The sequence below is a fragment of the Ictidomys tridecemlineatus genome, chromosome 7 (genome assembly GCF_052094955.1).
Source record: "Ictidomys tridecemlineatus isolate mIctTri1 chromosome 7, mIctTri1.hap1, whole genome shotgun sequence".
In the NCBI taxonomy this organism is placed as follows: domain Eukaryota; kingdom Metazoa; phylum Chordata; class Mammalia; order Rodentia; family Sciuridae; genus Ictidomys; species Ictidomys tridecemlineatus.
Window position 1 is genome coordinate 443651 of NC_135483.1, and position 26382 is coordinate 470032.

The following is a 26382-nucleotide window of genomic DNA, read 5'->3' on the forward strand; positions in this document are numbered from 1 at the left end:
CAGAGTCATAACCGCACTCAGCTTTATTAGGAACTGGCAGAGAGAGATGCCCAGCCCCCAAGGGCAGCAGCAAGTTCTCAGGGGTCCAGAGACTACCAGGTCCCTGGGTACAGTCAGTCCAGGCAGCCCAGCCTGGTCCCTGTGGTGGCCTCAGGAGTACTCCCGGGTGAACTTGGCATGAAAACGGCTCAGCTTCTCCAGCAGCAGTCGAAGCTTCTCCATGGGGGGCAGAATGGTCATCCTGGAAAAGGCAAGCTGTAAGCCAAAGGGGGCACAGCAGGCACTGGCAGGCTGTGTGGGCCTGGTCTTACCGGAAGTGATAGGTGCCCTCCAGTTGCCCAAAGCCGCTCCCGGGCACCACGCAGATTCCGGTCTCCTCCAGGAGGCGCTGGCAGAAGAACATGTCTGGGGCCAGGCCGAGCTCCTGCGGTGTGGAGGGCGGTCAGAGCTCTATGCCCGGGCCTCCGCCCCACCCTGCCCTGCCCCACCAGACCTGAGCAAGCTGGACCGCCCGGGGGGGCAGCTGCACTCGAGGGAAGGAGTACATGGCACCCTGCACTGGGTTGCATCTGATGCCAGGAGTTTCATTGAAGACCTGCTCCGTGAGCTTGGCCTTGGCTGCCAGCTCAGCTAGCACCATTTGCCTCTCCTGCAGCCACGGAGGGGACAATCAGGGCATGGCAGGGACACAATAGCCCTCAATCCTTTCCCCAACTTGCTCGCCAGATGCCCTTGGCCTCATTTCCCTCACCTCCTGGAACTGCGCAAAGGAGGGGTCAGAGGGTGCTGGCGGGCTGACCACCATGTCCAGCAGGGCCTGGCCCGGCACAGGCGGGCACAGCCGCACACTCATCAGCTTCAGCATCTGCCGCTGCACTTCAGGGTCCATGTTCACCACCTCCACGTAGCCACCGCGGAACCCGCACCTGCCAGGTAGGGCAGGCGTCAAGGTCGAGGCCCAGCAGGGAAGAGAGGGCGGGAAAGTGGCTGGAGTCCAAGAACCCCCCACGGGCCCACACGCACTCGCCCATGTAGCCCTTGGAGGCTGAGTGGAAGGAGGCAAGCTCCTGCTGCGTAGAGTACGGTGGGCCCATCTCGGTGAGCACCTTCTTGAAGGAGTAGAACTGCGAGCCCTCTGCGTACACGTTGTCCTGGTACACCTGCAGGGGCGCTGTCGTCACGCGGCCCGCCGCTGACCCGCAGCCACACTCCCTGGCGCGTCCCTGTACGCACCTCATCAGCCAGCAGAAAGAGTCCCTCTTCGAACGCGAAGCGGATCACGGCCTCGATGCACTCCCGGGTCTGCACCTGCCCTGGGGACAGCAGCGCGGCCAGGGTCAACTGTGGGCCCCCACCACCCCACCCCTGCCCTCATCTGGACAGTGGGGTTGACTGACCAGTCCTGGTAGGCCTAGGAGCATGTAGCAGCTGGAGGGGTCAGGGTAGGTGGGGCGGGGAGGCGGCGCACCGGTGGGGTTGCCGGGGTTGATCACGCAGAGCGCTCGTGGGCAGCAGTGGTCACGTGCTTGAGACAGCCTGCGCCGCAGCTCAGCCACATCGAGTGCCCAAGTGCGCTCCTCATCCAGGTAGTAGTCCACCTGCACCGCGTCCAGTTCCGCCAGAGTGGCCGAGTAGAGTGGGTACTGCGGGACAGGGATGAGCACGCCTGTACGCCGGCGGCCCTCCCCAGCCACCAGCAGCTTCAGCACCGTCTGTGGGCAAGGTGAGGAGCGCAGTGTTGGCAGGGCCAAGGGGCTGCACCCATCCCCTGCCCTGTGGAACCACAGATGAAGAGCCATTGTGTCCTGCCCTGGCCCAGCCTACCACGATGGCACCACTGGCACCCGTGGACAGGAAGATGTTGTTGGGGTCAGCAGGGATGCCTCCATCTCGCCTCTCGATGTACCGGGCAACATCCTCACGGATCAGCTGGATGCCAGAGCTGATGCTATAGGCCCCTGGACCTCGGCAAGCAGAGAAGAGCAGACCCATGAAAGTGGCTAGTCCTCCCGCAACCCTCCCAAGAGATCCACCCTTCTCTGCTTCTTCCTGGGGCTTGGTCCCCGTCTGGCACTAGCACTCACCCAGGCTGTGGCCCCCGCACGCCTGCAAGATGCGCTGAGCCCTTCGTTTGGCATCCTCAGGGAAGTCAGGGCTGTTCAGGAGATCTGGGTGGACACAGAGGGCCAAGACCTGGGCGGACGGAATGATGAGGTCAGGGCACACTGATGGCTGGAGACAAGGGGACACAAGCAGTACAGGAGCCTCACCTGGCGGAAGAAAGTGATGGGCCTCTGCCCCATGGCCTGTGCATCTCCAATGTTGGCACGGATGACCTCAGTGAAGGGTTTCTTCACACCCTGGCAGGAAAAGGGAGAAGGCAGCCAGATTGGGCACCGTTACCCCCACAGCCCTTGTCCCAAGTGCCACTGGGCCAGAGGCTGATCTAGTAGCCCAGGAGCAGCAGGAGGGTAGCAGGGCCTCAGGACCGTACCTGGCGCAGCTCCTGCTCCAGCTCCAAGGCCCGCAGCACTATGGGGCCACGCACGGCGTACTCCACCTTACGCACACATGGGTTCATGGAGTCCAGGGTCAGCACCTTCTCCCTCAGCCCATTCCTTGCAGCCCGGCTCTGGTCACCTACTCTCAAGGCCATGACTCTGCTCAGATCAGGCAGGAAGGTGGCTCAGGAGGTGGCAGGCCCAGAGGTGGTGGTGGGGGCAGCAGGGTCCAGGCTTGGGAGCTCAGGTTGGGAGAGGGAGCCTGAATCAGGGAGCTCAAAGTAAGAGGACACCCGCTTCACTGCAGCCTACTGGCTCCAGTGAAAGGGACAGAAAGGGCTGAAGGAGCTGGAGCTGCCTGGGCTCCACCCCATGGTCTGGGCACAGTTCTGCCCCAGGGAGGCAGAGGGCGTGGGTGAGACAGCAGGCGGGGCTTGGGGTGAGTCCCAGTGCCCGCCCAGTGTCCCCATGACAGGAGAGCAGGAGACCCACATGGGGGGTAGGGAGAGACGGCCTTGGTGTTGGGGGAGGGAAGGGCTCAATGCCTGGGCCTGGTGGACCTGAAAGGTTGGCAGAGTTGGGTAGGGGTGACCCCTAAGGTGAGACTGGAGCCAGTAGCCACTGGATTTACCTCAGCAGGGCACTGCTGAGGCCTAGCCCTCTTGGCACCCCCATCTTTTCTTAGGCCAGCAGACAGACCTGTCTCCTAGGTGACAGCCAGGCTTTAGGAATGCTGGGGGGGGGCGCTGGGGGGGACGAGTGAGGAATAGAGACTCTGAGTTCCACCAGGGCAATGGCCATGGCCCAGAGACTACAAGAACACTGCAGCTGGACCTTGGTCCCTGATCAGCATTGCAAGGGACTGGAGGGAGGAGGAGGGCTGGAGACAGGGCAGGCCAACCCTGGACCCTCGAACCCCTTGCCCCAGGTTGCCCTCACACCCTTTCAACACACATTAGCCTGGGGTTGCCCTTGGGGCCACACCCCAGGCTTTGGGGTGGAGGGGTAGCCTGTCACCTTCCCTCCTTCCTGATTGGCGGAGAGAGCAGGAAGTGAACTGCGATAGGCCCCCAGAACCCCACCTCCACAGGCTCGCAGGCCATTCCCAGGGTTTGCCTTTGCAGGCTGCCAGGCCAGCCAGATCCAAGGGTGAACTGACAGTGAGGAAGCCAGTCCTCTGAGCTGGGCAGTAGCAGCTGGTTAGACCGAAGGGGAGCCTTGGCTCCTCTGCTTCTGCAGATTGGGAGAGAAGCCACCAGGAGTTCTAAGTGGGGAATGCACGCGCGCGCACACATACACACACTCATACCTCTCTCAACTTGCACCTCTCAGTTCTGCTGCCACAATGGCCTCCCAATTCACAAGCCTGTTCCTTTGGCCCTCACATCAGAGGACAGGTTAATATGAGCCCAGCCCCAGTCAGAGCCAGCCACTGCCTGACTTCTGGCATCAGGGCCCAAGTGGCAGCTGTGGTGGTAGGTGGACCTTAGGCAGAGGTACCGCCCCACTCACTAAATTTAACCAGCAGCTAGCCCCTGGCCCTCCCCCCAGACCTGCTAAGGGCAGCAACCCTCTAACCACAGATGCTAGAAGGGCAGGCGGGCCCCGGACACTGAGCAGACCAGGTCAGTACCCAGCAAGGAGAGGAGGGTAGCCTAAACTCATACCACCCCGTGCTGGTGGCCATGTAGGGCTGCCTACTGTGGACAGAGAGATGATCGGGCAGTGCCCTCAGCCCTCCAGCTTGAGGCCCCTAAGGGGCCCCTTCATCCTTACACATTGTATCCAGCCAGCTCAGAGCCTGAGTGGCCAAGTGCTTGTCACCTATACCAGCCCAAGCAGAAGTTGGCAGCCAGGGCAGCCAGGGCAGCCAGGGCCCAGGATCAGGGCAACATGCCACGAATTGGGGAACCACTGCCGCTGGGAAGTGCCTGATGCCGGCCGTGCCAGTTTTGCTCTACTGGCTCTGGCCCAGGAATCCTGGAAAAAATACTCCCTCTCTTTGCAGGTCAGAACTCCTGCCCCTTGGTATGGGCCCCCTCAGCTCTGGCCCGAAAAGAGCTTCCTTCTAAAGTACCCTACTGCCCTCAGGAAAACAAAGAGTTAACAGTGCTTCCAGGAAGTCGAATATAGCAGGGAGGGTGTGGGTAAAGGCCAGGCTTCTTGCCCAATGGCCCTTGGGCCTCCCTCCCACACAGGGGCCAGGCCTCCACTTGCGAGCCCCAGCATGCACCTACAGGCCTGAGTGCTCGTGGGCATGGGCGGCACCTGTCCAGCAGCACCACCTGCCCCTCCCCAGCGGAGACACTGGAAGGCTTGACGACAAACACCCCTTTATCAAGCGTCACAGGACAAACACTCTGCAGCAGATGCCTGCAGATACGGCTCTGCCTAAAGTCCATCCCCAACAGAGAGTCCACTGTCCTGAGGGGCAGAAGCTGGGGAAGACTCTGGTGTCTGCCCACCTGCAGTTCCAGGGCACACCCTGAGAGTGGGCCTCCAGGGCAAGCCTCGGGCTGGCCTGGAAATGGGTACAGCCCCTCACATGAGCAAGCAGCAGGGCCTCTTCTCCATCGGGGCCTCCTCAGATGGGGCTGTGAGCTTGAGCAGGGGTGGGTCCCCACCTGCCCTGAGGCCGCAGTCCGGCTGGGAGGACACAGGGTCAGCAGACAAGCCAGATTCAGGAGCCTCAGGCCCCTCAGGCTGTGTTCGCAGGAGCTTGGCAGCAGCTCGCTGGCGTTTGAGTTCCGCCAGGGTGTGGTGGGCCTTGTCCCGGACAAGGGTGTCTGGGGTGGTACTCTCCACCGGGCTCAGCTGGTACGACACACTCCGGTCCAGCCGCTTGGAGTACAGGTGCCGCCCTGGGGGGCCCCCTACTCGGCCATTGTGGGACCTGGCCACCTCAGGGTCATCTTCCTGTGGGCAGAATCAGGGCCCAAGGCTGTCAGGAGGCAGCTCCTCTTACTTGCCCTGGCCTCAGGATCTAGGCTACATGGTTGTAGAAGAACAACCGTGAGAGGCAGGGGGACAACAGCCCAGCCCTGAGGAGCATGGCCCACCTAGGAGCACAAGGTCACTGGTCCTCCCAGCTCCAACTGGACCAGTGTGAATGGGGAACTCACATACTGATGCCAGGTCACAGCCTAGGACCAACTGCCAAAGCCATGTGGAAGGTGGGTAGCACAAGGCCAGGACTCACCTCTGGGGGGTGCAGCCAGAGCTCTGAGTCTGTCTGGTGGTCCTCATCCTCCTCCAGCGGCTCTGGACTTGGGGGTGGTGGCTGCTGCCACACGATGGCCTCCTGGGCATGCTCCTTGCGGTACAGGTCAGTGCGCTGGGTCAGGCTCACTCGCCTCACCACTTTCCTGGAAGGCCGGGGTGCGGTGGAGGTGAGGGGGACGCACAGCCTGTCCCTCAGACCTACAGGCTGACATCCCATCCCTCCTGAGGCACAGCCGGGGTGGGGGCTGGGGATGAACTGTGGGGGGAGCTCACCCGCGGCTGCCTGCACTGGAGGTGCGGCGGCGCAGCAGGGAGCGCTGACGGCCCTGGGCTCGCAAGAGTGCATCCTGCTTCTGCTTCAGCTCCAGCAGCTTGGCCCGTACCTCCTCATCACCACATACATCTGAGAGATGACCACAAGCGTCACAGGGGCCCTCCCTGCCTGTCCCTTCCACCAGGTGGAGGCAGCCCTGGAGCTCACCAAGGGGTGTCTCATCCATCAGGGATTTCCCATTCAGGTCGGCCCCGTTTGCCACAAGCAGCTCCACCAGGTGCACCTGCAGGCCAGCCAGTGGGGGACTGCTGAGGGCTTGAGCGCAGCCAAGAGCCGGCTCACCATCTGCTCCTGACCACACTCACCTGTCCCCAGTAGGCGGCAGCATGCAGTGGCTCCCAGCCGTCTAGGTCCTTGGCGCTCAGGCTGGCTCCATGCTCTAGCAGCAGGGTAGCTGCCTCACTGAACCCACTGGCGGCGGCCATGTGCAGCTGCAGGCAGGCCACCCAGCCCTGAATCCCAGTCCCACACCCATCCAACAAGCCCCCAGCCCCTCAACAGACCCCCTCCACGTGGCCAAGTCCTCACCAGTGTGGCTCCATGGTCCAGCGGGTCATTGAGGTCAGCCCCAACATGCAGAAGGCTCTGGAGGTCATTCAGCATGAGCAGCTCTGGCACTGCCCGGGCCTCCTCGATGCTGTCCTGGGTAATGCCTGTGGAGCAGCAGGCTCAGAGATGGAATGCCCAGGCCCACCCCGAGCAGGCAGGCACAGCACACTCACCCCTGTTGGCCATGGCAGTCTCCAGGCAGTCCAGTGTCTGCTCATCCTCACACAGGTCATAAGGCATGTTCCCATCAGTGTTGACTGCCAGGAGATCAGCACCCCTGCAGGGAGGACGGATGAGAGCTGCTGCCCAGCCCCCTTTCAGCAAGTCCTCCCTGTGCAGAAGCCCTGAGCCTGGGACTGCCTTCAGGAAGTGCCAGCAGACAGGGGGAGGACACGTAGGTTCCAGCTGCTGTTGGGAGAGGAAGCCTCTGGGCTCATCTGGCAGCCCTTCAGCTCTGGATCTCGTTCCTAAGGCAGACAGGCTATCCTGCAGTCTACCCACCTGGGCTTCAAGGCCCAAGGCACCCATCTATCCCCCGTAAATACAGGGTACACCTGCAGGAGGTGTGCAGCACTCTAGGGACCCCAGGGAGGAGTGAAGCAAGAAAGCCAAGCAGTTGCTGATGTTGAGCCCACAGGTCAGGGGAAGCAGGCCTGGGGGGAAGGGGAGCTGAGGGGAGCAAAGGACACAGAGGGGCTGCCTGAGGTTTGGAACCCACCTGCAGCCTGTCACCAGCTCCAAGGGGAGCCTGGGGGCCTGCTTGCTGCATGGCTACTGCTCTACTCAGAGGAGGCACTTATGTGTGATGGCAACAGCCAGTCACCCACACAAGGATCTGTGATCTACTGGAGAGACCCAGGATTGGGGGAGGAAGGACAGGCTCCTGAACCTGAGGAGGCCACCAACCTCCTCTGCTCCATCCTCCTCCCATCCCCCAGTACTGGGGACTGGGCCCAGATGTGCTTTAACACTGAGTAAAATCCCCAGTCCTATTTATTTATTTATTTGTGTGTGTGTGTGTGTGTGTGAGAGAGAGAGAGACTAGGGATTGAACCCAAAGCCACGTCCACCCTTGGAAAAAACTGAGCTACATCCTCCTCAGTCATTTATTAACTTTTTTTTTTTTTTTTTTTTTTTTACTTTAAAGGGCTGGGGATATATAGCTTAGTGGTAGAATGACTGCCTAGCATGAGATCCTGAGTTTAATCCCCAATACCACCAAAACTTTTTTTTTTAATCTTTGAGATAAGATCTAAGTTTCCCAGGCTGGCCTTGAACTTGAGATCCTCCTGTGGCAGCCTCCCAAGTAGCTGGAGTTACAGGGCTTACCACCACTCCCCACTCCACCTTCCTTCCTGTTGGAGAAAAGTCCTCATCTATACCCATGCACATCCTCCGAGACCTACCTGGCCTCTCTGCTCCCCTTACCTCCTTATTAGTTCTCCCTCAACACTAACCAGAATGGCATTTCTCAGGGCAGACCATGAGAAGGCCCTCCATCCAGAGCTGGTGGTCCAGCCTAGCAGGTGGGCCCAAACTATCCCCCAGGGGTCTCAAGCAGAATGGGTAGAGGTGAGGATACAGGAAGCCAGGACCTGGCCAGCTTCACAGAGTAGCCACATGAGCTGCCATCTGGGAGAAAGCCCCTCCATGATAAAGGCCCAATGGACACTACCGGGCAATGAGAAGCTCCACCAGGTGCAGGTGGCCACAGGTGGCTGCAGCATGCAGGGGGGTCCAGCACTCGCTGTCACGGGCATTGACGTCAGCCCCAGCCTCCAGGAGCTGTTGCACCATCTCTCGGAAATCATCAATGCAGCACTGCAAACACACAGCCTGAGTGGCCTGAGCCCTGCCAGCCCCTGCCCTGCCCACCCGCACACAGGCTGACCTGGTGCAGTGCTGTCAGCCCATCCTCATTGGCCAGGTCGGGGCTGACTCCACTCCTGAGGAGCTGGCGGACTGTAAGAAGGGGGTGGTGACGTTTCGGTGAGGCCTTGACTGGCCTATGCCATCCCTGGCCCAAGGCCACCTGGGCCCATGATGCTGATGCCCAGGGATCAGGGAAGGGAGAAGAAGACTGGTATAGATGGCAGGAAGCATGCAGACTCAAGGAGCCTGGGGTGTCTGTCTGCCCCAAATAGGCCACACTCACACACAGCAGCACCAGCCCCTCTCCTATCATGACACCCAACCCCTAAGACCGCAGAACCGGCCCTCCTGTGAGACAGCTTAGTTCCCAGGCCTGCAGCTGCGTATAGCCCCAGCATAGGGGCTTACACTCCTCTGATCTTCCTGATGATGAGCCCAGCCCCTCAACCAGTGCCTGTCCCTGCCCTTGCTCCCCTTCAGAAATCCTATCTCAGACCACGCTCTTGCCAAGGTCCCTGGGGTCCTCTCTGGCCATGCAGCAGTAAGACACAGCTCCTTGTGACAGGCCTGTGGCACACCTAGCACCCTTCTCTACAGGTCCCCTCCCAGCCTCCAGGTCTCAGGAGGGCTCCTGCACAGTCACTGCCCACTCCTCCTCATCTCTGCCCCAAAAAGAGACAGGAAGAGCCCTTAAGAAAAATCAAGGTCTCCTCCCCAGACTCCAGAGCCTTGTACTCAGTGGGCTACAAATATGAGGCATGGAGAGGAAGAGGGGCTTGCAGAAAGGTCAGGCTGTCATCAGGCCGGGAAGGCTCCAGTGGTAAGGAAGGAGTCAAAGGGAACACTGAGGGCAGCTGTGAGAGGGGTCAGCCATGTGGGTACTGGGTCAGCTTGCCCTACTCTTTGCAACTGGAAGTATGTGTTACCACCCTACTCAGCAGAGGCGGGACTCAGGGAACAGCTGGCAGAGGCCAGGGAGCTCACCCACAGCCTAGCATCCTTACAAGAGGCGGTGAGAGTTGTCAGCCTGCTCAGCTCCATACACTGGATGCTTCTGCAGGCCCTGATGGGCGCCCCCTGCAGCCTGGTCCTCTCACAACTGGCCTGCCTCACAGCAGGACCTTTTGCATGAGGCCTCTGCTGAAGAACAGCTGTCTCAGCACGGGTTGTCCTAACAAGAGACCCTGGTTGCCCTGTGGCTAAAGCCCAAGAGTGCTGGACAGGCACTGGCCCAGCCCAGAGCCCAACACAAGATGAGGCCACACCCACATGGATGGGAGTGCCATTGGGTACCACCCTGGGACAAGGACACTCACCTTCTTCCAGGTCATTTCGGGCAGCAGCTTCCAGAAGGACAACACTGGGAGGGAAGACAACTTGCTTCGGGGGCTCTCGGCCAGATGCCTCCTTCTGCAGCTGCTTCCCACTGCCTTTTTTGGCCTGGGCCTCCTTCTCAGCCTGGGCCCATATCTTCACCTGCTGGGCACGCCGCTTCTGGGCATGCTTCAGCCGCTCCTGGGTGCTCATCTTGCCCACCATGGGCATCTCTGCCAGCAGTTCCAGGTGCTCAGCCATGGTCGGGGGTGTCGACCCACAGGGCTGCTTGGGGTACCACAGTGCAGGGGATGGGGGTCAGACCAGGCTTGAGTGGCAGAGCAGCTGGCTGGACTGACACCTTTGAGGGCATTCCCTTCCTGAGGCTTGTGCCCTCGGCCCCTGGCGAGGCTGTGATCAGGCCCAGGCAGCCCTGAGGGGCACAGCCCAAGACGGAAGGGCGTGTAAGGATACCACAGCTGGTCCCACGCAGGCCTGGCACCTTGGTGGCTCAGATAGCAGGGTCTCTAGACAGGCAGCACCTCACTTCCCTCTTGAGATCAGGGTACATCAATTGTGGGAAGTAGCCCTAAGACCTGGCCGGACTCAGTCCAGGGTCTGAAGCTAATTACCCAGATAACAAAGCTCTAGCTTCCTGGTACCTTGCCAAGGGAGAGGGAGGGCAGGGCCAATCCACAGTGGGTCCTGAGAGCCCCTTGGAACTTCTGCTCTTTCTAGGCCTCAGGAGCCTGGCTGGGGTCAAGGAGCAGTCATGGCCGGGCCCTGCCTGCACCCTCCTGATGGTGCTCCAGCCGGCACAGCAAGACCAATGAGGTGGGCCACATAAGGTCAGCCCTAGGCAGCCAGGGTACAGAGGACACAGGGGCCTGTCAGTGTGTCTTCAGGGGAGCCTCCCCTTTGGGCAGCCACATACACCTGAAGAGCAAACAAGGAAGCACATCAAGGCCAGCTCAGAGGGTGGGGCAGAGAGGCTCTGATGAGACCACTCCCGGCCACCCTGGGGTCCTGCCTTGTGTGGGGCCCACCTTCTGCCTGCGGAACACAGTGCAGGGCAATAATCCTTGGGGGGCTGCTCAGCTCTCACACTTAGGAAAGGCAGAATGAAGGGCACCTCAGGCTCCCGACCCACCCTCTGCAGAAGGGGCTGCCCAGGTACACCACTGGGAGCAGAGCCAGGAGCACTGCCCATGACCAGCCAGCCAGCCCTGTGTGCTGTGTGGGGCAGAGGTTGCCCCTGAGTCCTTGAGTTCACGCCCTGCCTCCTTGATCTCGGCCAGTGATCAGCTCCCCAGCCCCTCACTCTACCATATGCTCCTGCTCCTTGCCAGGCTCCCTGACCTGGCCAGCCAATACTCCAACCATCTGGGAACCTGGGCTGTATGGTTACAGGCACAGGTGACCGACCTGGCTTGAGGTCTATAGGGACCAACAGGCCAACAGCTTAGGCTGTCAGCTTAGAGGTACAACCCTGCTGGAGTGCCCATCTTGGCCCCATTCCTCACAAGGTATGGTCACCCACTGCTCTGTTCCTCAGAAGGCACAGTCACACACTGCCCAGAGACGGCCGACCCAGAATCCTGTTCTCCACACAACCAGGCCTCTCGGCAACCTAGACACTAAACCCATTTTCTTCTAGCCAGTTTATACAACAAGGGTCTCAACAAACACCCCTTTTGCCTTGAAGGGGACTGCCACACCAGATGACACTAGGCTGGCCAGGTCCCTTCTGACAGGTCTGACCTGGTAGAGTTAGCCCCTGTGAGCTTGGTCTGAGTTTCCTAGGGACAGAACCAGTAGGGCCCTTAGCCCTGGACTGGTGTGCTCTCCGTAGGTCAAGAGGTTTCCCAACAGAACTCTGCTGTGAGCAGCCTGCTCCAAAGTTGGCCACCTCTGCAGACTGCTAGGGCCAGGGCTGACGTAAGCCAGCCCAACACCCTGCCCAGACTCCCCAGTCCTGATGTCACCCTCTCAGGTCCAGCATCCCTACTCAAGACAACCAGGCTGGGTTCTGCAGGTACCCTGCTAGCTCTTCCAGCTTAAGGACAAGGATTCCAGACCCTGCCATGTGACAGAGTCCTCCCTGCTGCCACCCATGGTAGATATCCTCCTCCCCAACAGGGCTGACAAGGTGGGACCTGCATCTCTCTGTCATCAGGATTCTGCCAGGGAAGAGGCCCCAGTCTGCCCCAAGAGGTCACAGCCAAGAGGGAGGCCCACTGCCCTGCCTGCCCCACCTCTGTCCAATGAAGGTAAAGAAGATGATCCAAGACCACCTGATCAAATAGCCACACCCACCCCATCAGTGGGTAGAAAGAGATATATATATTTTTTTGCACTGGCAAAATTGAACCCAGGGGTGCTTAACCACTGAGCCACATCTCCAGCCCTTTTCATGTTTTATTTTGAGACAGAAACTTGCTAAATTACTTAGGGCTTCACTAAGTTGCTGAGGCTGGCTTTGAAATTGCAATTCTCCTGCCTCAGCCTACCAAGCCGCTGGGATTACAGGCATTTGCCACCAAGCCTGGCTGATATAAAGATATCTGATGCTGTTGTCCTACAGAAGAAAAATAATCTGAGGACAGCAACCACTTTCTTTTGTGTGTGTGTATATTGGACTAGGGACTGAACCCAGGGGCTCTCTAACACTGAGCTATACCCCAGTCCTTTAAATTAATAAGTAAATAAATATTTACATATTTTTTTTTGTGTGTGTGTGTCCTATTTTCTTTTAATAGGACTTGCTAAATTGCCCAGACTGACCTGGAACTTGAAATCCTTGTGCTCAGCCTCCTGAGCAGCTGGGATTACAAGTGTGGCCACCATGCTGGCAACAACCATTTTTCAAATGGAACACAGCTGACTTTTAATGTTCTCATTCTGAGGCCCCCTCAGGATGCAGCATGAACCCTCTGGCTGCTATGAAGAGAGTGAGCATGGGGTGCTCTGCCTTTCCCCATATGGCTCCCCAAAACAGTCCCCACCCCTGGATGCACCCACCTGGCTGAGCTCTCTGCTGGAGGCTGACTGAGCACAGTCTCCACCTGAGCTAGGGTCGGTTCCTACCCTGCTTGACTCCTTCGTCTGAAAGGACATGCCCAGAGAGCCCAAGGAGGCCCAGGCCCACGTGCAGGCACCCACCCCAGACAGTCACCTTTCAGGGGTGTCCAGCACCCACCTCCACCCAGGAAAGCTATAAACTCCGGTACCCGAGTTCCCCTAGATGCTGCCTGCCTATCCATCCTCCAGAAGCCAACCTCAAAGTGGGCAAGCCCAGCAAATGGCTACACACCGCAGATTGTCTCCAGGCCTCCTGGAATGTCAAACAGATAATCCGGTTGACTTTTTCTACTTCTCAGCTCCAAGCCCAGGCAAGCTGCACAGAAGAGTGGAACCCCGTGGGGAGTAGCCTCCCAGATGGATATTGGCCCCATCCCCACCTCTCAGCCTCCCACCAATGAACCACCCGTAGACTGCAGAGAGCACCATGGGGCAGCAGCAAGGCAGCACCCAGATCCAGCCCAGGCTCCAACGGTTCTAGGATGACCTGACGTCCCTGGCCTGATACCCTCAGCACCACCCCACCCTGCCCCCAGCCACAGCCTTCCTCCAGCAGGTCCTCGCCATCATCCCCACACCTAACCCAGAACTGCCCTGTTAACTGCTCCACCACAGTGCCTCACACACCCACCTCAAGACCCCCACTGCACAGCGAGAGCCCAGAGTCTGATGGCTGTGAAGCACAAGTCTCCTTATTTGTCCAGAGACAGGGACGAGGCAGGTGGAGGTGCACTCTTTTCACAGAAGGAAAGAAGACACTAGGAGCTACAGAGAAATGCCAAGAAGGGGAAGAGCCTGGGGCACTCGTTACAGGCTCCTGTTCTCAGGGTACACACAAGTACACCTCAAGGGTGCTAGTGCATCCCCAGGCCTGAACTGTCCCCTCTGACAGCCCTTCTGGGAGCACCCCCTGAAGCCCGAAAACAAATCAGGCAGAGTGTCAGGGGGGCAGGATAGTGTCAGGGAGGCAGGAAGAGAGTCCTCCTGCTGTGGCTGCATACCATGGGGGAAAGCATACACACAGTGGGCAGCAGAGAGCACTGGGCAGCCAGTACAGGAGTCCCAGGAAGCAACATGGCTAGCCTGGCATCCTGGCCTGCCTCCCTCAGTCCAATTCTGGGGGACTTTACATTTCTGTGATGTTTGTGCTTGTTGGAACTGATTCCCGTAACTCACAACCAGAAGAGTTCATGTTGTTTGTACCAATATCTATTCAAGGAAAAAAAATGGGAGACTCCCTAGACGCCCATCATTCTGGGAAAAGTAAATCATGGCTAGGCACAGTAGAGCACACCTGTAATCCCAGCGACTCAAGAGGTTGAGACAGGAAGATCGTAACCTCAAGGCCAGCCTCAGCAACTTAGCGAGACCCTGTCTCAAAATAAGAAATAAAAAGGGCTGGGATGTAATTCATTGGTAGAGCACCCCTAGATTCAATCCCCAGTACTAAAAACACAGTCAATGACATGGAGCCATTCTGTAGAACAATGTCTGTAGCGCGCACCTGTCAACAAGAGGCAGAGTGCAGTGCCTTAGGAGAGGGGCTGCAACATGTGGGCACCAGGTGCAGGGCCGGCAGAATGCCACAAGGACTGTGCCTGGGGGTCTCAGCGAACCCCATGACGCCTGCTTAGCCACTGGGGAGGAGGACCCATAGGAGGCAGCTCTACGCTCAAAGGCCTGTACCCTGAGGCCATGGGCAGCCCCATGCAGTGAAGGACAAATGGTCACTCTGATCACTGTGGATGTGGGAGGCAGTGCAGGCCATCCCCAGGGCTCATCACTGGGGTATTCCAGAGGCTCTGCTCTGTGAAGTTCATCCTGAAGCTGTTCATTGTGAAGTACCTGAAGTGCCATCTGGCCACTCAATGTAGCAGAATTTATGACATAAAATACAGAAAAGCAACTAAATGTCTATCAAAGGGGATTAATTAAATAAACTCTTATTGGAAGCCAGGCATGGTGAAACACACCACTAATCCCAGCAACTCAGGGCTGAGGCAGAAAGACAGCAAGTTCAAAGCCAGCCTCATTAAACTTAGCAAGACCCTATCTCAAAATAAGAATAAAGAGTACTGGCATCAAGGGCTAGGTTGTGGCTCAGTGGTACAGTGCTTGCCTTGCACATGTGAGGGCACTAGGTTCGATCTTCAACACCATGTAAAAATAAATAAATAAAATAAAGGTATTGTGTCCATCTACAAATTTAAAATATTTAAAAAAAAAGAGTGCTGGCATCAGGCAAGGTGGCGCACGCCTATAATTCCAGCAGCTCAGGAGGCTGAGGCGGAGGATCGTGAGTTCAAAGCCAGCCTCAGCAAAAGCGAGGCGCTAAGTAACTCAGTGAGACCCTGTCTCTAATCTAAATAAAATATAAAATAGGGCTGGGGATGTGGCTCAGTGGTTGATTGCTCTTGAGTTCAACCCTCTGTAACCCCCCATACACACACGAAAAGAATGTTGAGGATGTAGCTTAGTGGTACAGCACCACCCACCCACACACACACACACACACACACACACACACACACACAAAAGTACACTTATCTATTTTTTTTTTAGTTGTAGATGGATACAATACCATTATTTTATTTATTTCTGGTGCTGAGGATCAAACCCAGTGCCTCACACCCAGTGCTAGGCAAACGCTCTGCCACTGAGCCACAACCCCAGCCTGTACACTTATCTATGCATAAGAAACATGAAAAAGTAAAACAAGAAATGAATGAGTGGGGACAGGGCATGGAAGAAAGGACTTCTCTACTGCTGCACTTGGACCATGTGAAGACTATCTTCGAAGGAGAGCTACAGAGCCACTGCACAGGGACAAGGTCAGGGCCAGGAGGAGAAAGAACATGTGCTGTGTGCTACACAAAGGGTATGGATGCAGGGGAACCAAGGCCGCTCGGTGGCTGCGTGAACAGTACAGCATTCTGTCCACCAGCATTCTGTCCAACCAAGAAGGCTCTCAGATGAATGCATGACATGCCAGAGGATGAAGAGGAAAGGTATGGGGCAAGGAGTGGACATGAGGACAGTCCAGGGAAATGATAAAAGGCAAGACTGGGGAGCAATGGGCAGCCACAGTGAGAAAAAGGCCAGGAAGTGCAGATGGAATGGTCCCGAGTAGGAGGACTTGCATCTAGAAAGGAGTGGTCAGTACGGTGTGCACAGAGCCTAGGTGGTCCTCAGGGGAGCCAGGGCAGCAGGGAGAGCCCCTCAGAGCCCACAGAGCCACCAGAGGTCCACTGGGCCGCATGGGGAAGGACTCTAGGTATGAAGTGCCAGAGTAAGAAGCACTTACTTCCTGGGAAACAGCAGGGCCCTCCTCACTCCTCACACCAAAATGAACTCCAGAGAGCACACACATGATGTTGAGAGAAGCAAAGCTACAGGAGTACTAGAAGGACAAAAAGGAAAACTTTCTGTGGTCCCAGCACAGTGGGAAACCTTCCTAAGCTTGCCACAAAACCCAGAAACTTATAAATCCAATTAAATTTTCAAAGTTTATATTATAAAAGCAAAACAAAAAATCCTACAAGAGGGGCTGGGGATGTGGCTCAAGCAGTAGCGCGCTCGCCTGGCATGCGTGCGGCCCGGGTTCGATCCTCAGCACCACATACAAACAAAGATGTTGTGTCCACCAATAAATAAATAAATATTAAAAAATTCTCTCTCTCTCTCTCTCTCTCTCTTCTTTAAAAAAAAATCCTACAAGATCAAAAGACAGATGATCAGGGCTGGGGCTGGGGCTCAGCAGTAGTGTGCTCACCTAGCATGCGCGAGGTCCTGGGTTCGATCCTCAACACCACATAAAAATTATTAAAAATAAACGAAATAAAGGTATTGTGTCTAACCAAAAAATAAATAATAATAATAAAAAAAGACAGATGATCAATTGGGCAAAAACACAATGAGAGTGACAAAGTCACTCAGGTCACTCAGGTCAGCATAGCAGCAAAGGGCTCCTTGTGCCCAAGGAGAGAGGGCACAAGTCCTGGCAGAGATAGACTGCTATTCACCTCCCTAAATAATTAACACACACAGATCAAAAGGAGGCAGCCAGGTGAGGAGGCCCATGCCAGCTACTGAGGAGGTGGAGGCAGGAAGATCCCAAGTGTCCAAGGCCCCAGGTTCCACCCCCTCTGTACCACCGATACCTCAGAAAACCTCCCCTCCTTTCCCGATGCTTCTCATGTACTCTTGGCATGACACTTAGTAGAACAGTATGAAATAGAAACCTTCCACTATTTTGGCAGGACTGGGGACTGAACCCAGAGGTGCTCTACCACTGAGTTACACCCCCAGCACTTCTCCCCACCCCCTATTCTGAGAAAGAGTCTTGCGGAGTTGCCCTGGCTGGCCTTGAACTTGTGATTCTCTGTTAGTCTTCCAAGTAGCTGGGATTACAGGCTAAGCCACCACACTGGGCTTCCGCTATTTTTGATCTACAAAATGAAATGTTATTTAGCTCAGTAACAACTTCCTGCTGACCACCCTGTGAGGAAGGAGGACCCATGCCATCCATACATCTATGCAGGCCATGCTCCTAGCCCACTCTGGCCTGGGGGCAGAGCTATGCGTGAAACACATGGGGGTCTGACCAGACTAATTGTGAGCTCTAGCAGCAGCATCTGTCAGCAATGGAGAATCTCCGGAGTTGGGGTGGGGGGCTCTCCCCAGAAGTCAGGGCAGGCTCTAAATCTCCCTTCTCACTTTCCTTTCCTTTTGCCACATGACTCCAAAACACATCTAATAAACTCACAGAAAAGTGTCAGAAGACAAGCCCAAATGAAAGCAGATAGGCAGCCAGAGACAGCTACATTTAAAAAGAGACTCAATGAGTACTGAAGATAAAAGCCAAGATTCCCAGAAAGAGAACAAGACAGGGAAGACTTCCAGCAGCCCCTGCAAATAAACTTAGTAGAAACCAGGGCCACAGGCACCACTCCACTAAGCAGCCTCATTTAGTCTTGGGGCTCTAATGCCCCATGACCAGCACTATATAGATCTAGAAACTAAGCTCTCCCAAGTACAACAGTGAGGAAACCAGAATCACAAAAGTGAGCTTTGTAGGGGACAGCGTTATAACCCTGGGTTTGCTCTGGCTCAAAACTTACTCCCCCTCAGAGAATGAGCCTAGTCAAGATAGGGCAGCAGTCAAGCATCTATCTGGCAGCAGGGCTGCTGCTTATGGTTCAGGCCTGGGAGTTGTGGACACAAGAGGCATTTGAATATCCCAGAAGTCAGGGATATTCAAATCCTTAGAACAGGAGACCTGTGGAGTCTAGATGACCGACAATGCCCACATTGTCTGAGACCCCATCCAAACAAGGCAAGAACAAGGGGGACATCCAGGGAAGACAGTTCACAATTCCTCAGCAAATTCCTATAAACTGGATGGAAGAAAGGTGGGGGCTGGCAGAGCAGCGATAGCCCCCAAGGTCACTGGGAAAAAAAATCATAGAGGAACACAATACATAGGATGACAAAGTTTTAAAAAATCAGGAACATGACAAAGGGGACCTGTGATGTGTACAAGAGCAGATTCCAGGCTGAGGCTGTGGCTCAGTGGTAGAGCACTTGCCTAGCATGTGTGAGGCAGTGGGTTTGATTTTCAGCACCACATATAAATTAATAAACAAAGGTCCATCAACAACTAAAATACACACACACACACACACACACACACATATATACGTATATGCACATATACAGAGACAGAGACAGACATGCACACAAGCAGATTCCTCTGAACCCTAACATTCTTTATGGGGTGCAGAAGGTGGGACACTGGCCAGGCATGGTGGTGTTTGCCTGTAATCCTAGCAGCTTGGGAGGCTGAGGCAAGAGGATACTTTGAGCCCAGGAGTTTAGGGCCAGCCTGGGTAACATAGAGAAACCCCAAGTAAAAGTACTACAAAAAAGAGTAAAGACAGCCAGGCACAGGGGCACCTGCCTATAATCCCAGTAGCTAGGGAGACTGAGGCAGGAGGGTCTCCAGTTCAAAGCCAGCCTCAGCAACAGCAAAGTGCTAAGCAACTCAGTGAGACCCTATCTTTAAATAAAATACAAAATAGGGCTGGGGGGGCTGGGGTTATGGCTCAGCGGTAGAGTGCTCACCTCGCACATGCAAGGCCCTAGGTTTGATCCTCAGCACCACATAAGTAAAATAAAACAAAGCTATAAAAAAATTATGGCATTATGTAAAAATGTGGATGTGTAACCGATGTGATTCTGCAATCTTTGTAATGTTCTGAATAACCAATAAAAAAATTAAAAATTAAAAAAATTTTAAAAAAAGCTATTAAAAAAAAAAGTTTAAGTGTTTTAAAAAAATAGGGCTAGGGATGCAGCTCAGTGTTCGAGTGCCCTTGGGTTCAATCACCAGTACCAAAAAAAATTTTTTAAATAAAAATAAAAAACAAGGGCTGGGGATGCAGCTCAGGGGTAGAATGTCTCTGGGTTCAATTCCCGGTACTGTAAAAGAAAATAATAAGGAAAAGAAAAGAAGGAAGGAAACTAGGAACCAGCTGGGCTGAGAGTGTAGCCCAATAGCCACCTGTAGTCCCACAAACACAAGTGGCTCAAGGCCAGCCTGAGCAACTTACTAAGATCCTGTCTTAAAATAAATGGACTGGGGTTGCAGCTCAGTGGCAGAGAGCTTGCCTAGCATGTATAAGACCTGAGTTCAATCTGTAGTATCACCAAAAAAAATTATTAAGACAAATCATTTTTCTAATTATTTCTCCCCCTACATACCTCATACTGGGGATTGAACCCAGGCATGCTCTACATTCCCAGCCCTTTTTTATTTTTTTTTATTTTGAGACAAGGTCTCACTAAATTGCTCAGGCTGGCCTCAAACTTTTTTTTCTCTTTTTGGTACCCAGGGGCACTTAACTACTGAGCCACATCCCCAGACCTTTTATATATTTTATTTAGAGACAGGGTCTCGCTGAGTTGCTGAGTTCCTCGCTAATCTGCTGAGGCTGGCTTCGAACTCTTATCCTCCTACCTCAGCCCCCCGAGTTGCTGGGATTACAGGCGTGCACCACTGCGACTGGCTTCAAACTTTTGATCCTACTGCCTCAGCCTCCTGAATTACTGGAATTACACGCATGTACCTCCACACAAGGGGCCTACAAGCCATTTTTCCAGGCAAAAGATTTGAACAGACACTTCATGAAATAAGATATACAGCCAAGGAGCTGGGACTGTGGCTCAGTGGTAAAGCACTTGCCTGACACTTGTGAGGCACTGGGTTCAATTCTCAGCACCACATACAAATAAAGCACATGAAAAGATGCTCAACACCCTTCAAACTTAGAAAAGTACAAATTAAAACCACCGTGAACTACCAGGACACACACATCTATGAGCATGGACAAAGTTTAAAAGGATTGGAGTTGGAGGTGTGGCTTGGTGACAAAGTCAAACCCGAGATATTTACAGAATAGGCTTGCCTACTGTCAACCTCACCCCACCTTATGGAAGCTATTGCTTCTATCTGGAAAGTTCTCCTACCAAATCTTAGGATCAGTGGCTCCTTCTGGCATCTCAGGTCAAGTCTAATGTCTTCCTCAGCAGTCTTCTATGGTCACCTCATTGTCAACACATTTAAATTTCTGACATTCCGCTTACTGTTGGCTTCCCTGCTGTATCCTCAGAGCTCAGCCAATGCCTGACTTACAGGAAGCACTCAATAACTGGTGGACAAACAGGGGAACAGCCACTGCATGTGCCAGCACTGGGAGTACAAACAGTATGGGACACGGGATGGGACAAGGAAAGGTTCACTCAGCTGTGCACACCAACGTGCCAGGCACATCAAGGAGGTAGTTCCAAGAAAGCCTAGAGGTGAGAGAAGATCCTTCAACTGCCACCCAGATGTCTTCTCTTGGCCAATGGGTAGATGTGGCACAGGCACTGGGATGGGGCTGAGCAGGTGTGGAATCTAGGGGCTGAAACAGTCTGTTGGGATGCCTAAGAGTGAAGTTCCTAAGCTCCATGCAATGGAAAGACATACAAGTAACCAGCTATTGATACAAACCAGAGATTCAGAAATCCCTAAAACACAGAACCCAAAGTTGAGCCCAAAGACACAGAGCCCCCTCTCTTGGGGCCTGCCAACCAAGACAACCCTCGGTGGAAAGCAAAGTTCAGGCATACCCTGAGCTGGTGAGGGAGGATGCCAGGAAGGCTATTCAAGAGACAGGAGGTGGGCCCCAGCTAATAGGGGGAAACCCAGCCCAGGTATCAGAAGAAAAACGGACCTCCTTAAAGCTTGTCCATCACAGCACTGAACGTGATGGGGAGACTTGGAACAGGGTCAGGCAGCTGGCCTCTCAAAGCTGTCCATCACAGTGACAAACACGGAGCAGCCAAGGTTTGTACAGGTTTGGGCAGTCACTAGCCTTTCAGACCACTCAGTTTTATGCTGGAGATTCCCGAGTTGGTCCAGTGGGGACTTTGGATACCAGACTGCCACAGACAAGAGGAATCTTTCAGGAAAACCCTAGTCCTTCCAGGAAACACCTGGGGAGCAAAGACCCCCCAGGAGGTGTCACTGCTGAGCCTGAGAGAACGACGTGGTACCCTGGCCTCCGCCTGCATCCCAAACAAGGACCAGGAAGAAAGGAGGGCTAGTTTTGCTCTGGCTCCCTTGAGCCTGGGATAACTCCAAACACACCTCTTCTCTTTGAAACGGTGGAAATCAATCCCACCAGGCCCCGAGCTTTCGGTCTGGTTCAGCCAGAGGCGAAATCAGCTGAAGCACTTTTCACGGGTTGATTAGTACTTCATGCCTGACCCCAATTCGCGAAGCGTCGCCCACAATCCCGCCTACAAGTGAGGTCCCCTGAATCCCTGAGTGGCTCCAATTTCTCCTTTCCCCTGACTCCAAAGCTCGCACCGAGAGTGGACAAGTCTCTTTTCTGTGGCCCTAATGTCCACATCTGAAATTACGACCTAGATAGGTACTGCCTACATGACCAGCAGGCTCCAAGAACCACACCTGCCATTTGGACAAATGGGACACGCCTACTGGTGGCCTCCGCGAGCGGCCCTTCCGGAAGCCTCTCCGGACCCTGGGCAATCGCTGCCCGATCGGGGCCGCAGAGGCGCTCCGCAGCGGCCAGCCTCCTCCGCCCCGGCCCTCCCGAGCTTCGCCGCCCTCCCCGCGCCGCCCTGAGTCACCTTCGGCCCGCAGGCTGCGCATTCAGTCCGGCCCCGCGGCGGGCCAGGCGGCCCCGCGCTCCTTCAGGCGCCGCGGGGGCGGGCCCCGCGCCGGCCTCGCCATGGCAACGCGACACTTCCGGTCTTCCAGGTCCCGAGCGGAAGTCGCAGTGCCCCGTGGGAGCCGGGGGGTGGAGTCACGCTGCCCGAGGCGGGGCCCGGGGGGTTCACGCAGCTGGCACCGCCTTTCCTCTGCGCTGGTGGGCGCCGCGGTGGCGCGAACGTCCCCTGATTTCGGGTGGGGCGGGAAGGTCAAGTGGCCAAATGATCCGGAGAGGTGGTCGTCTATTCGTGCTAGGCTTTGAAGAACGGGTAGTAGGAGTCTATCCCTCAAATCAGAGCCTTCGTGGGCGGAGTGAAGAGCTTGTGCCAAAACGGCAGGGGAGAGAGAGAGAGAAGTGTGTGTCTAGAGCAGCTAGAAGGAGCCCTTGGTATGCGCCGTTGAGGCATCAAGGGAGGACCAGTGGAGAACACCCTCAGACTTTCAGAGAGAACGTCCTTGTCAAGTAGAGCTAAGAGTCCATAGGTGTTACCCTTCTGAGACACAAGGACCCCTCAGTGAGAGTCCTGGAACTGAAGAGAGGAGAGAGCCCCGAGAGTGCCAAGGTGATAGGAGTCTAGAGAAAGCCAGATGCTGTCTGAAGGGAGAATCTGGTAGTGAGAAAGAGCACAACCAGAGGGTGGCTGGAGCAGTGTGGTGCCCCGCGTTCATCTCCCACCTCAGCCCCAGTCCCTCCTCCAGTGCACTCTTGATTCCTGTCTTTTGCCTTTGGCACCTCATACCCATTGTATGCTGCAGGTCAACCATTTAGCATGCTAATAAAGGGTTCCTGCACGTCTAGGGGTCCTTGGCTTTGGTATCAGCACCAAGCACTACAGCTAGTGCCCTGACTCTGAAGCTCTCTGGGGCAAGCTTGCCTGGTATAGGGAGAAGAAACTGGGCTTTGGGTCTGGGTACAGATCACAGGTTTTGACTGGCCCCAGGTGCAGAGCCAGGGAGAAGGAGCTCATCTGAACTCTGTAGCACATTCCTGGGAAAAAATCACTTAAGTCCACTGTACCCTTTCCCATTTTGCTCCTAGGATGGGGACTTCACAGTCTTTCCCTTCAGGAAGTGCTTCTGATCATGTTCCTTAAGTCCAGCCCATAGGACCCAGGTTCTACTGGCAGCTTTATCTTGAACACCCGTCCCTTCTTGGCAACTGGCATGGACAAGAAGCCATTCCTATCCGTTAAAGGGGAGCCTGAGACCTGCCCTAGGCAGACAAAATAAGGAGGAGGTGGTACCCTCCTCCTAAGGGCTTTTCCTTCAAGCTCCTGGGTGAAGCCGAGCTTCCAGAGGCAACCTGGGAATGGGGAACTGTGGCTTCAGTAGGTCACCTGAAGTCGGAACTGGAATCCTCTCTGCCCCTCCCTTTCAGATTAACTGAAACCTGCTAATTGTGGCAGCCCTTGCAACTCCCCTCCCCCACAGCCTTTTCCTTCCTCCCCTCCCCCTTCCATCCGAATGATAAAGGGCCCGGCCTGCCTGCCCTAGCCAGGCCTCAGGCCCCAGGCCCAGCCTCCCCACACTACCCCACAGTCCTGAGCCTTCCACGAGGCCAGGCCCCTACCCACGCCTACAAACTCCCCTGCATGGGGCCTTGTAGCAACTCCCGCCTGGGGCCCCAGGATCCAGAGCCAGCCTCACAGCCCCCCAAGAGAAGAAAGAAAAGATACCTGCGGCATGACAAGCCCCCCTACACCTATTTGGCGATGATTGCCTTGGTAATTCAGGCTGCACCCTCCCGCAGGCTGAAGCTGGCCCAGGTGAGAGGCTCCCCCGCCTTCCTCATGCCCTTTTCCCGGACTGGCTCCCCAATTCTCTCACTCTCAGGTGTGGCTTCCACCCCAACCTGGCCCACCCAGCTCTGCCAGTGGGACCAGTCATGGAAGCCAAGGGACTCAAAGCGACCTTTCTTTCGGACCCTCCCCACCGCGTCTCCCTCTGGCGCATAAGTTTCCTCTGAGGGGGGTGCCCCTGAGCAGGGCTGTGAGGGAGGGGTGGGGTGCTGCCCCTGCCTCAGCTCACTGCGCCGGTCAACCCCCGGTTTCAGATCATTCGTCAGGTCCAGGCCGTGTTCCCTTTCTTCAGGGATGACTACGAGGGTTGGAAGGACTCCATCCGTCACAACCTTTCCTCCAACCCGTGCTTCCGAAAGGTGGGGCCCTCAAGGTCGGAGCCCGGGAGGCGGGGCGGGCGAGTAAGCCCCAAGCATCCGGATTGGGCGGCCCCACCCAAACCTACCACCCCGCAGGTGCCCAAGGACCCTGCAAAACCTCAGGCCAAGGGCAACTTCTGGGCCGTGGATGTGAGCCTCATCCCGGCAGAAGCGCTACGCCTACAGAACACTGCCCTGTGCCGACGCTGGCAGAACCCGGAGGCCCGCAGAGCATTCGCCAAGGACCTGAGCCCTTATGTGCTGCATGGCCAGACCTACCGGCCGCCCACACCCCATACGCCACCCAGCGAAGGCTTCAGCATCAAGTCCCTGTTAAGGGACCCTGGAGAGAGAGCACCCTGGCCCCAAAAGTCCAGCCTGGCTGGACAGAGCAACCCAACTCAGGCAGACACAGGCTGCAGTGGGGAGGAAGTGGTACCTACTCCACACTTAGCCTCCTCTGAAAGGCTTCTGTGGCCCCTCTGCCCTCTCCCAGTGCCCACAGGAATGGAGAGGGAGACTTCCCAGGGGACAATCATTGGGCCCTCAGGCTTATCCCCAGAGCCCAGAACCTGGCCCTTGCACTACCTGCAAAGTACTTCCAACGCTGGGGTACTGTCCAGTGGGGGATGCAGGGCCTCCCTGTGGGGACAGTTGCCCACCTCCTACTTGCCCATCTACACACCTAATGTGGTAATGCCTTTAGCCCCACTACCATCCACTTCCTGTCCCCGGTGTCCACCTTCAACCAGCCCAGCCTACTGGGGGGTGGCCTCTGAATCCCAAGGGTCCCCAAGGCTGCTCTGGGATCTAGACACTCTCTTCCAGGGAGTTCCACCCAACAAGAGCATCTATGATGTGTGGGTCAGCCACCCTCGTGACATGGCTGCCCCTGGTCCAGGCTGGCTGCTCTCCTGGTACAGCCTCTGAAGCTTTCTAGAGCAGGGGTTGCTTCTCTCCCCACCTCCTTGATAGGAAACCAAGGTAGGAAGATGTCTGTAGTCTTAACACCAGGCTCCAGCCTTGCTTAATGAGAGTCCACAATGTTTATTGGGCTGCTCCAGAAAAAGCTGCCACTCAGCTGGGCACCAACCTGGGCTTGGTCAGTCTTGCCTCTCTGCCTCCCCCCTACACCCAGGGGCAATGCTAAAGGAGCAGGACTCAACATGGAGTAGCAAATCATGATTCTATCTTCAGGCCTAGCCCATGTATCTATTCATCCATCACCATCTGTCACCTCCCTCCTGGCTCCAGGCTGGGGGAGGGAGCGCCTAATGGTGGGTCCAGCCTGAAGTCCTGTCATCCCTCAACTGTCTGGGAGGTAGCACCTTTTGGGGAAAGGGTTAGGGAATAAAGACTGGACCCTACATAGACTTGAAGTGGTGGTAATGGTGTAACATTAAAAGAATTTACAGCATTTTAATGCCTAGTCTTATTTTTGGAGCAGAGGTGGTGACTTGGGAAACTCCTTGGCCAGAGTCATGTCTGGTTCCTGTGGCTCTGGGATCCCCTGCTGTGTGCTGTGATAACGGCAAATGGTGATAAGGAGGGAGCTGAGGGCCTCTGACCCAGTGGGGTGGGGCAAAATCAATTCTCCAGGCTCTTCTCTGGCTGGGGTTGTGGGGAGCGACTCTGGAAGTTTGGAGAGAAGTAGGCCCCCGGAAGTCAAGAAGATTGTCTTGGGAGACCCGATATAGGAACTGTACTGCTGCCTCTGCCAGCAGAGTTACATCCCCAGGTCTCTTGTGCAAGGCCTCCACCCAAGACTAGGGAGGAAGGTCCCCTGAGGGCCCTAGGGCAGAGCATGAGCCGCTGTCTGGGCTGGGGCTTGGAGGGCTGACAGGAGACCTGGTAGGAGTGCAGGGGGTCCCAGTAAGTGGGGTGTCGGTACTGAGGGAGGAGGGGGTCTCGGATCGTGGTGCCTTGCGGCGCCGGGCTGGTCCCAGCTCCACCTGACCCACTCGCTCCGCAAACTTGAGCGAGCAGACGGTCTCCCCGAGATCCTCTGGCCGCGTAGAGATCTGAGGAGGAAAAGTGCTTGTGGGCCAGCCGGCGGTGCTTCACACACAAA

General features: G+C 55.8%; 4 protein-coding genes across 18 annotated transcripts in view; 1 reads left to right on the forward strand and 3 right to left on the reverse strand.

The window, feature by feature from the left end:
* Gpt (glutamic--pyruvic transaminase) lies at nucleotides 1-5097 on the reverse strand. Of its 4 annotated transcripts, none has more exons than XM_013357417.4 (12): nucleotides 3811-4679; nucleotides 2495-2660; nucleotides 2271-2360; nucleotides 2085-2193; nucleotides 1825-1958; nucleotides 1469-1712; nucleotides 1234-1313; nucleotides 1024-1160; nucleotides 752-926; nucleotides 494-649; nucleotides 312-424; nucleotides 1-241 (listed from the first exon to the last, which is right to left on the reverse strand). In XM_013357417.4, exons 2-12 carry the CDS (start codon nucleotides 2654-2656, stop codon nucleotides 151-153), a joined length of 1491 nt encoding a protein of 496 aa, XP_013212871.1. In that variant the 5' UTR covers nucleotides 2657-2660; nucleotides 3811-4679; the 3' UTR covers nucleotides 1-150. The 4 variants fall into 4 exon arrangements, with proteins under 4 accessions (XP_013212871.1, XP_021578863.1, XP_040149400.1 ...); XM_021723188.3 differs by lacking the exon at nucleotides 3811-4679 and adding an exon at nucleotides 3584-3803; XM_040293466.2 differs by lacking the exons at nucleotides 2495-2660; nucleotides 3811-4679 and adding an exon at nucleotides 4967-5097.
* Ppp1r16a (protein phosphatase 1 regulatory subunit 16A) lies at nucleotides 4818-22227 on the reverse strand. 5 transcript variants are annotated; one of them, XM_040293460.2, is made up of 12 exons: nucleotides 22072-22227; nucleotides 10455-10728; nucleotides 9795-10080; nucleotides 8498-8568; nucleotides 8282-8427; nucleotides 6780-6883; nucleotides 6586-6710; nucleotides 6363-6509; nucleotides 6205-6280; nucleotides 5997-6126; nucleotides 5701-5866; nucleotides 4818-5417 (listed from the first exon to the last, which is right to left on the reverse strand). In XM_040293460.2, the coding sequence occupies exons 3-12, from the start codon at nucleotides 10051-10053 to the stop codon at nucleotides 5043-5045; spliced, it is 1599 nt and encodes a 532-aa protein (XP_040149394.1). In that variant the 5' UTR covers nucleotides 10054-10080; nucleotides 10455-10728; nucleotides 22072-22227; the 3' UTR covers nucleotides 4818-5042. The 5 variants fall into 5 exon arrangements, with proteins under 5 accessions (XP_040149394.1, XP_040149396.1, XP_040149397.1 ...); XM_040293462.2 differs by having other exon boundaries at nucleotides 6363-6488; nucleotides 9795-10728; XM_040293463.2 differs by lacking the exons at nucleotides 10455-10728; nucleotides 22072-22227 and adding an exon at nucleotides 9483-9615 and having other exon boundaries at nucleotides 9795-9943.
* On the forward strand, nucleotides 22186-25734 carry Foxh1 (forkhead box H1). Of its 2 annotated transcripts, XM_005316027.4 has the most exons (3): nucleotides 22186-23919; nucleotides 24207-24311; nucleotides 24408-25734. In XM_005316027.4, the coding sequence occupies exons 1-3, from the start codon at nucleotides 23746-23748 to the stop codon at nucleotides 25239-25241; spliced, it is 1113 nt and encodes a 370-aa protein (XP_005316084.1). In that variant the 5' UTR covers nucleotides 22186-23745; the 3' UTR covers nucleotides 25242-25734. The 2 variants fall into 2 exon arrangements, with proteins under 2 accessions (XP_005316084.1, XP_040149401.1); XM_040293467.2 differs by having other exon boundaries at nucleotides 24207-25734.
* Nucleotides 25339-26382, reverse strand: part of Kifc2 (kinesin family member C2) — an 8877-nt gene continuing 7833 nt past the window's right edge. For all 7 annotated transcript variants that reach the window (XM_078016458.1, XM_078016457.1, XM_040293457.2 and 4 more), the window contains one exon: nucleotides 25339-26332. In XM_078016458.1, coding sequence (XP_077872584.1) covers nucleotides 26078-26332 — 255 coding nt within the window. In that variant the 3' untranslated portion in view covers nucleotides 25339-26077. The remainder of the gene's footprint in view (nucleotides 26333-26382) is intronic.

Bases quoted from the DNA above. Each gene is read 5' to 3' on its own strand.
- Gpt (XM_013357417.4), bottom strand. From the start codon at position 2,656: ATGGCCTTGAGAGTAGGTGACCAGAGCCGGGCTGCAAGGAATGGGCTG. The intron at 1,959-2,084 runs GTGAGTGCTAGT...GCCGAGGTCCAG, and splicing joins GTGCGGGGGCCACAGCCTGG to GGGCCTATAGCATCAGCTCT. The intron at 1,713-1,824 runs GTAGGCTGGGCC...CCTTGCCCACAG, and splicing joins GTGCCAGTGGTGCCATCGTG to ACGGTGCTGAAGCTGCTGGT.
- Ppp1r16a (XM_040293460.2), bottom strand. From the start codon at position 10,053: ATGGCTGAGCACCTGGAACTGCTGGCAGAGATGCCCATGGTGGGCAAG. The intron at 6,127-6,204 runs GTGAGCTCCAGG...GTCATCTCTCAG, and splicing joins GATGGATGAGACACCCCTTG to ATGTATGTGGTGATGAGGAG. The intron at 5,867-5,996 runs GTGAGCTCCCCC...CCGGCCTTCCAG, and splicing joins TCCAGTGCAGGCAGCCGCGG to GAAAGTGGTGAGGCGAGTGA.
- Foxh1 (XM_040293467.2), top strand. From the start codon at position 23,746: ATGGGGCCTTGTAGCAACTCCCGCCTGGGGCCCCAGGATCCAGAGCCA. The intron at 23,920-24,206 runs GTGAGAGGCTCC...CCCCGGTTTCAG, and splicing joins GCAGGCTGAAGCTGGCCCAG to ATCATTCGTCAGGTCCAGGC.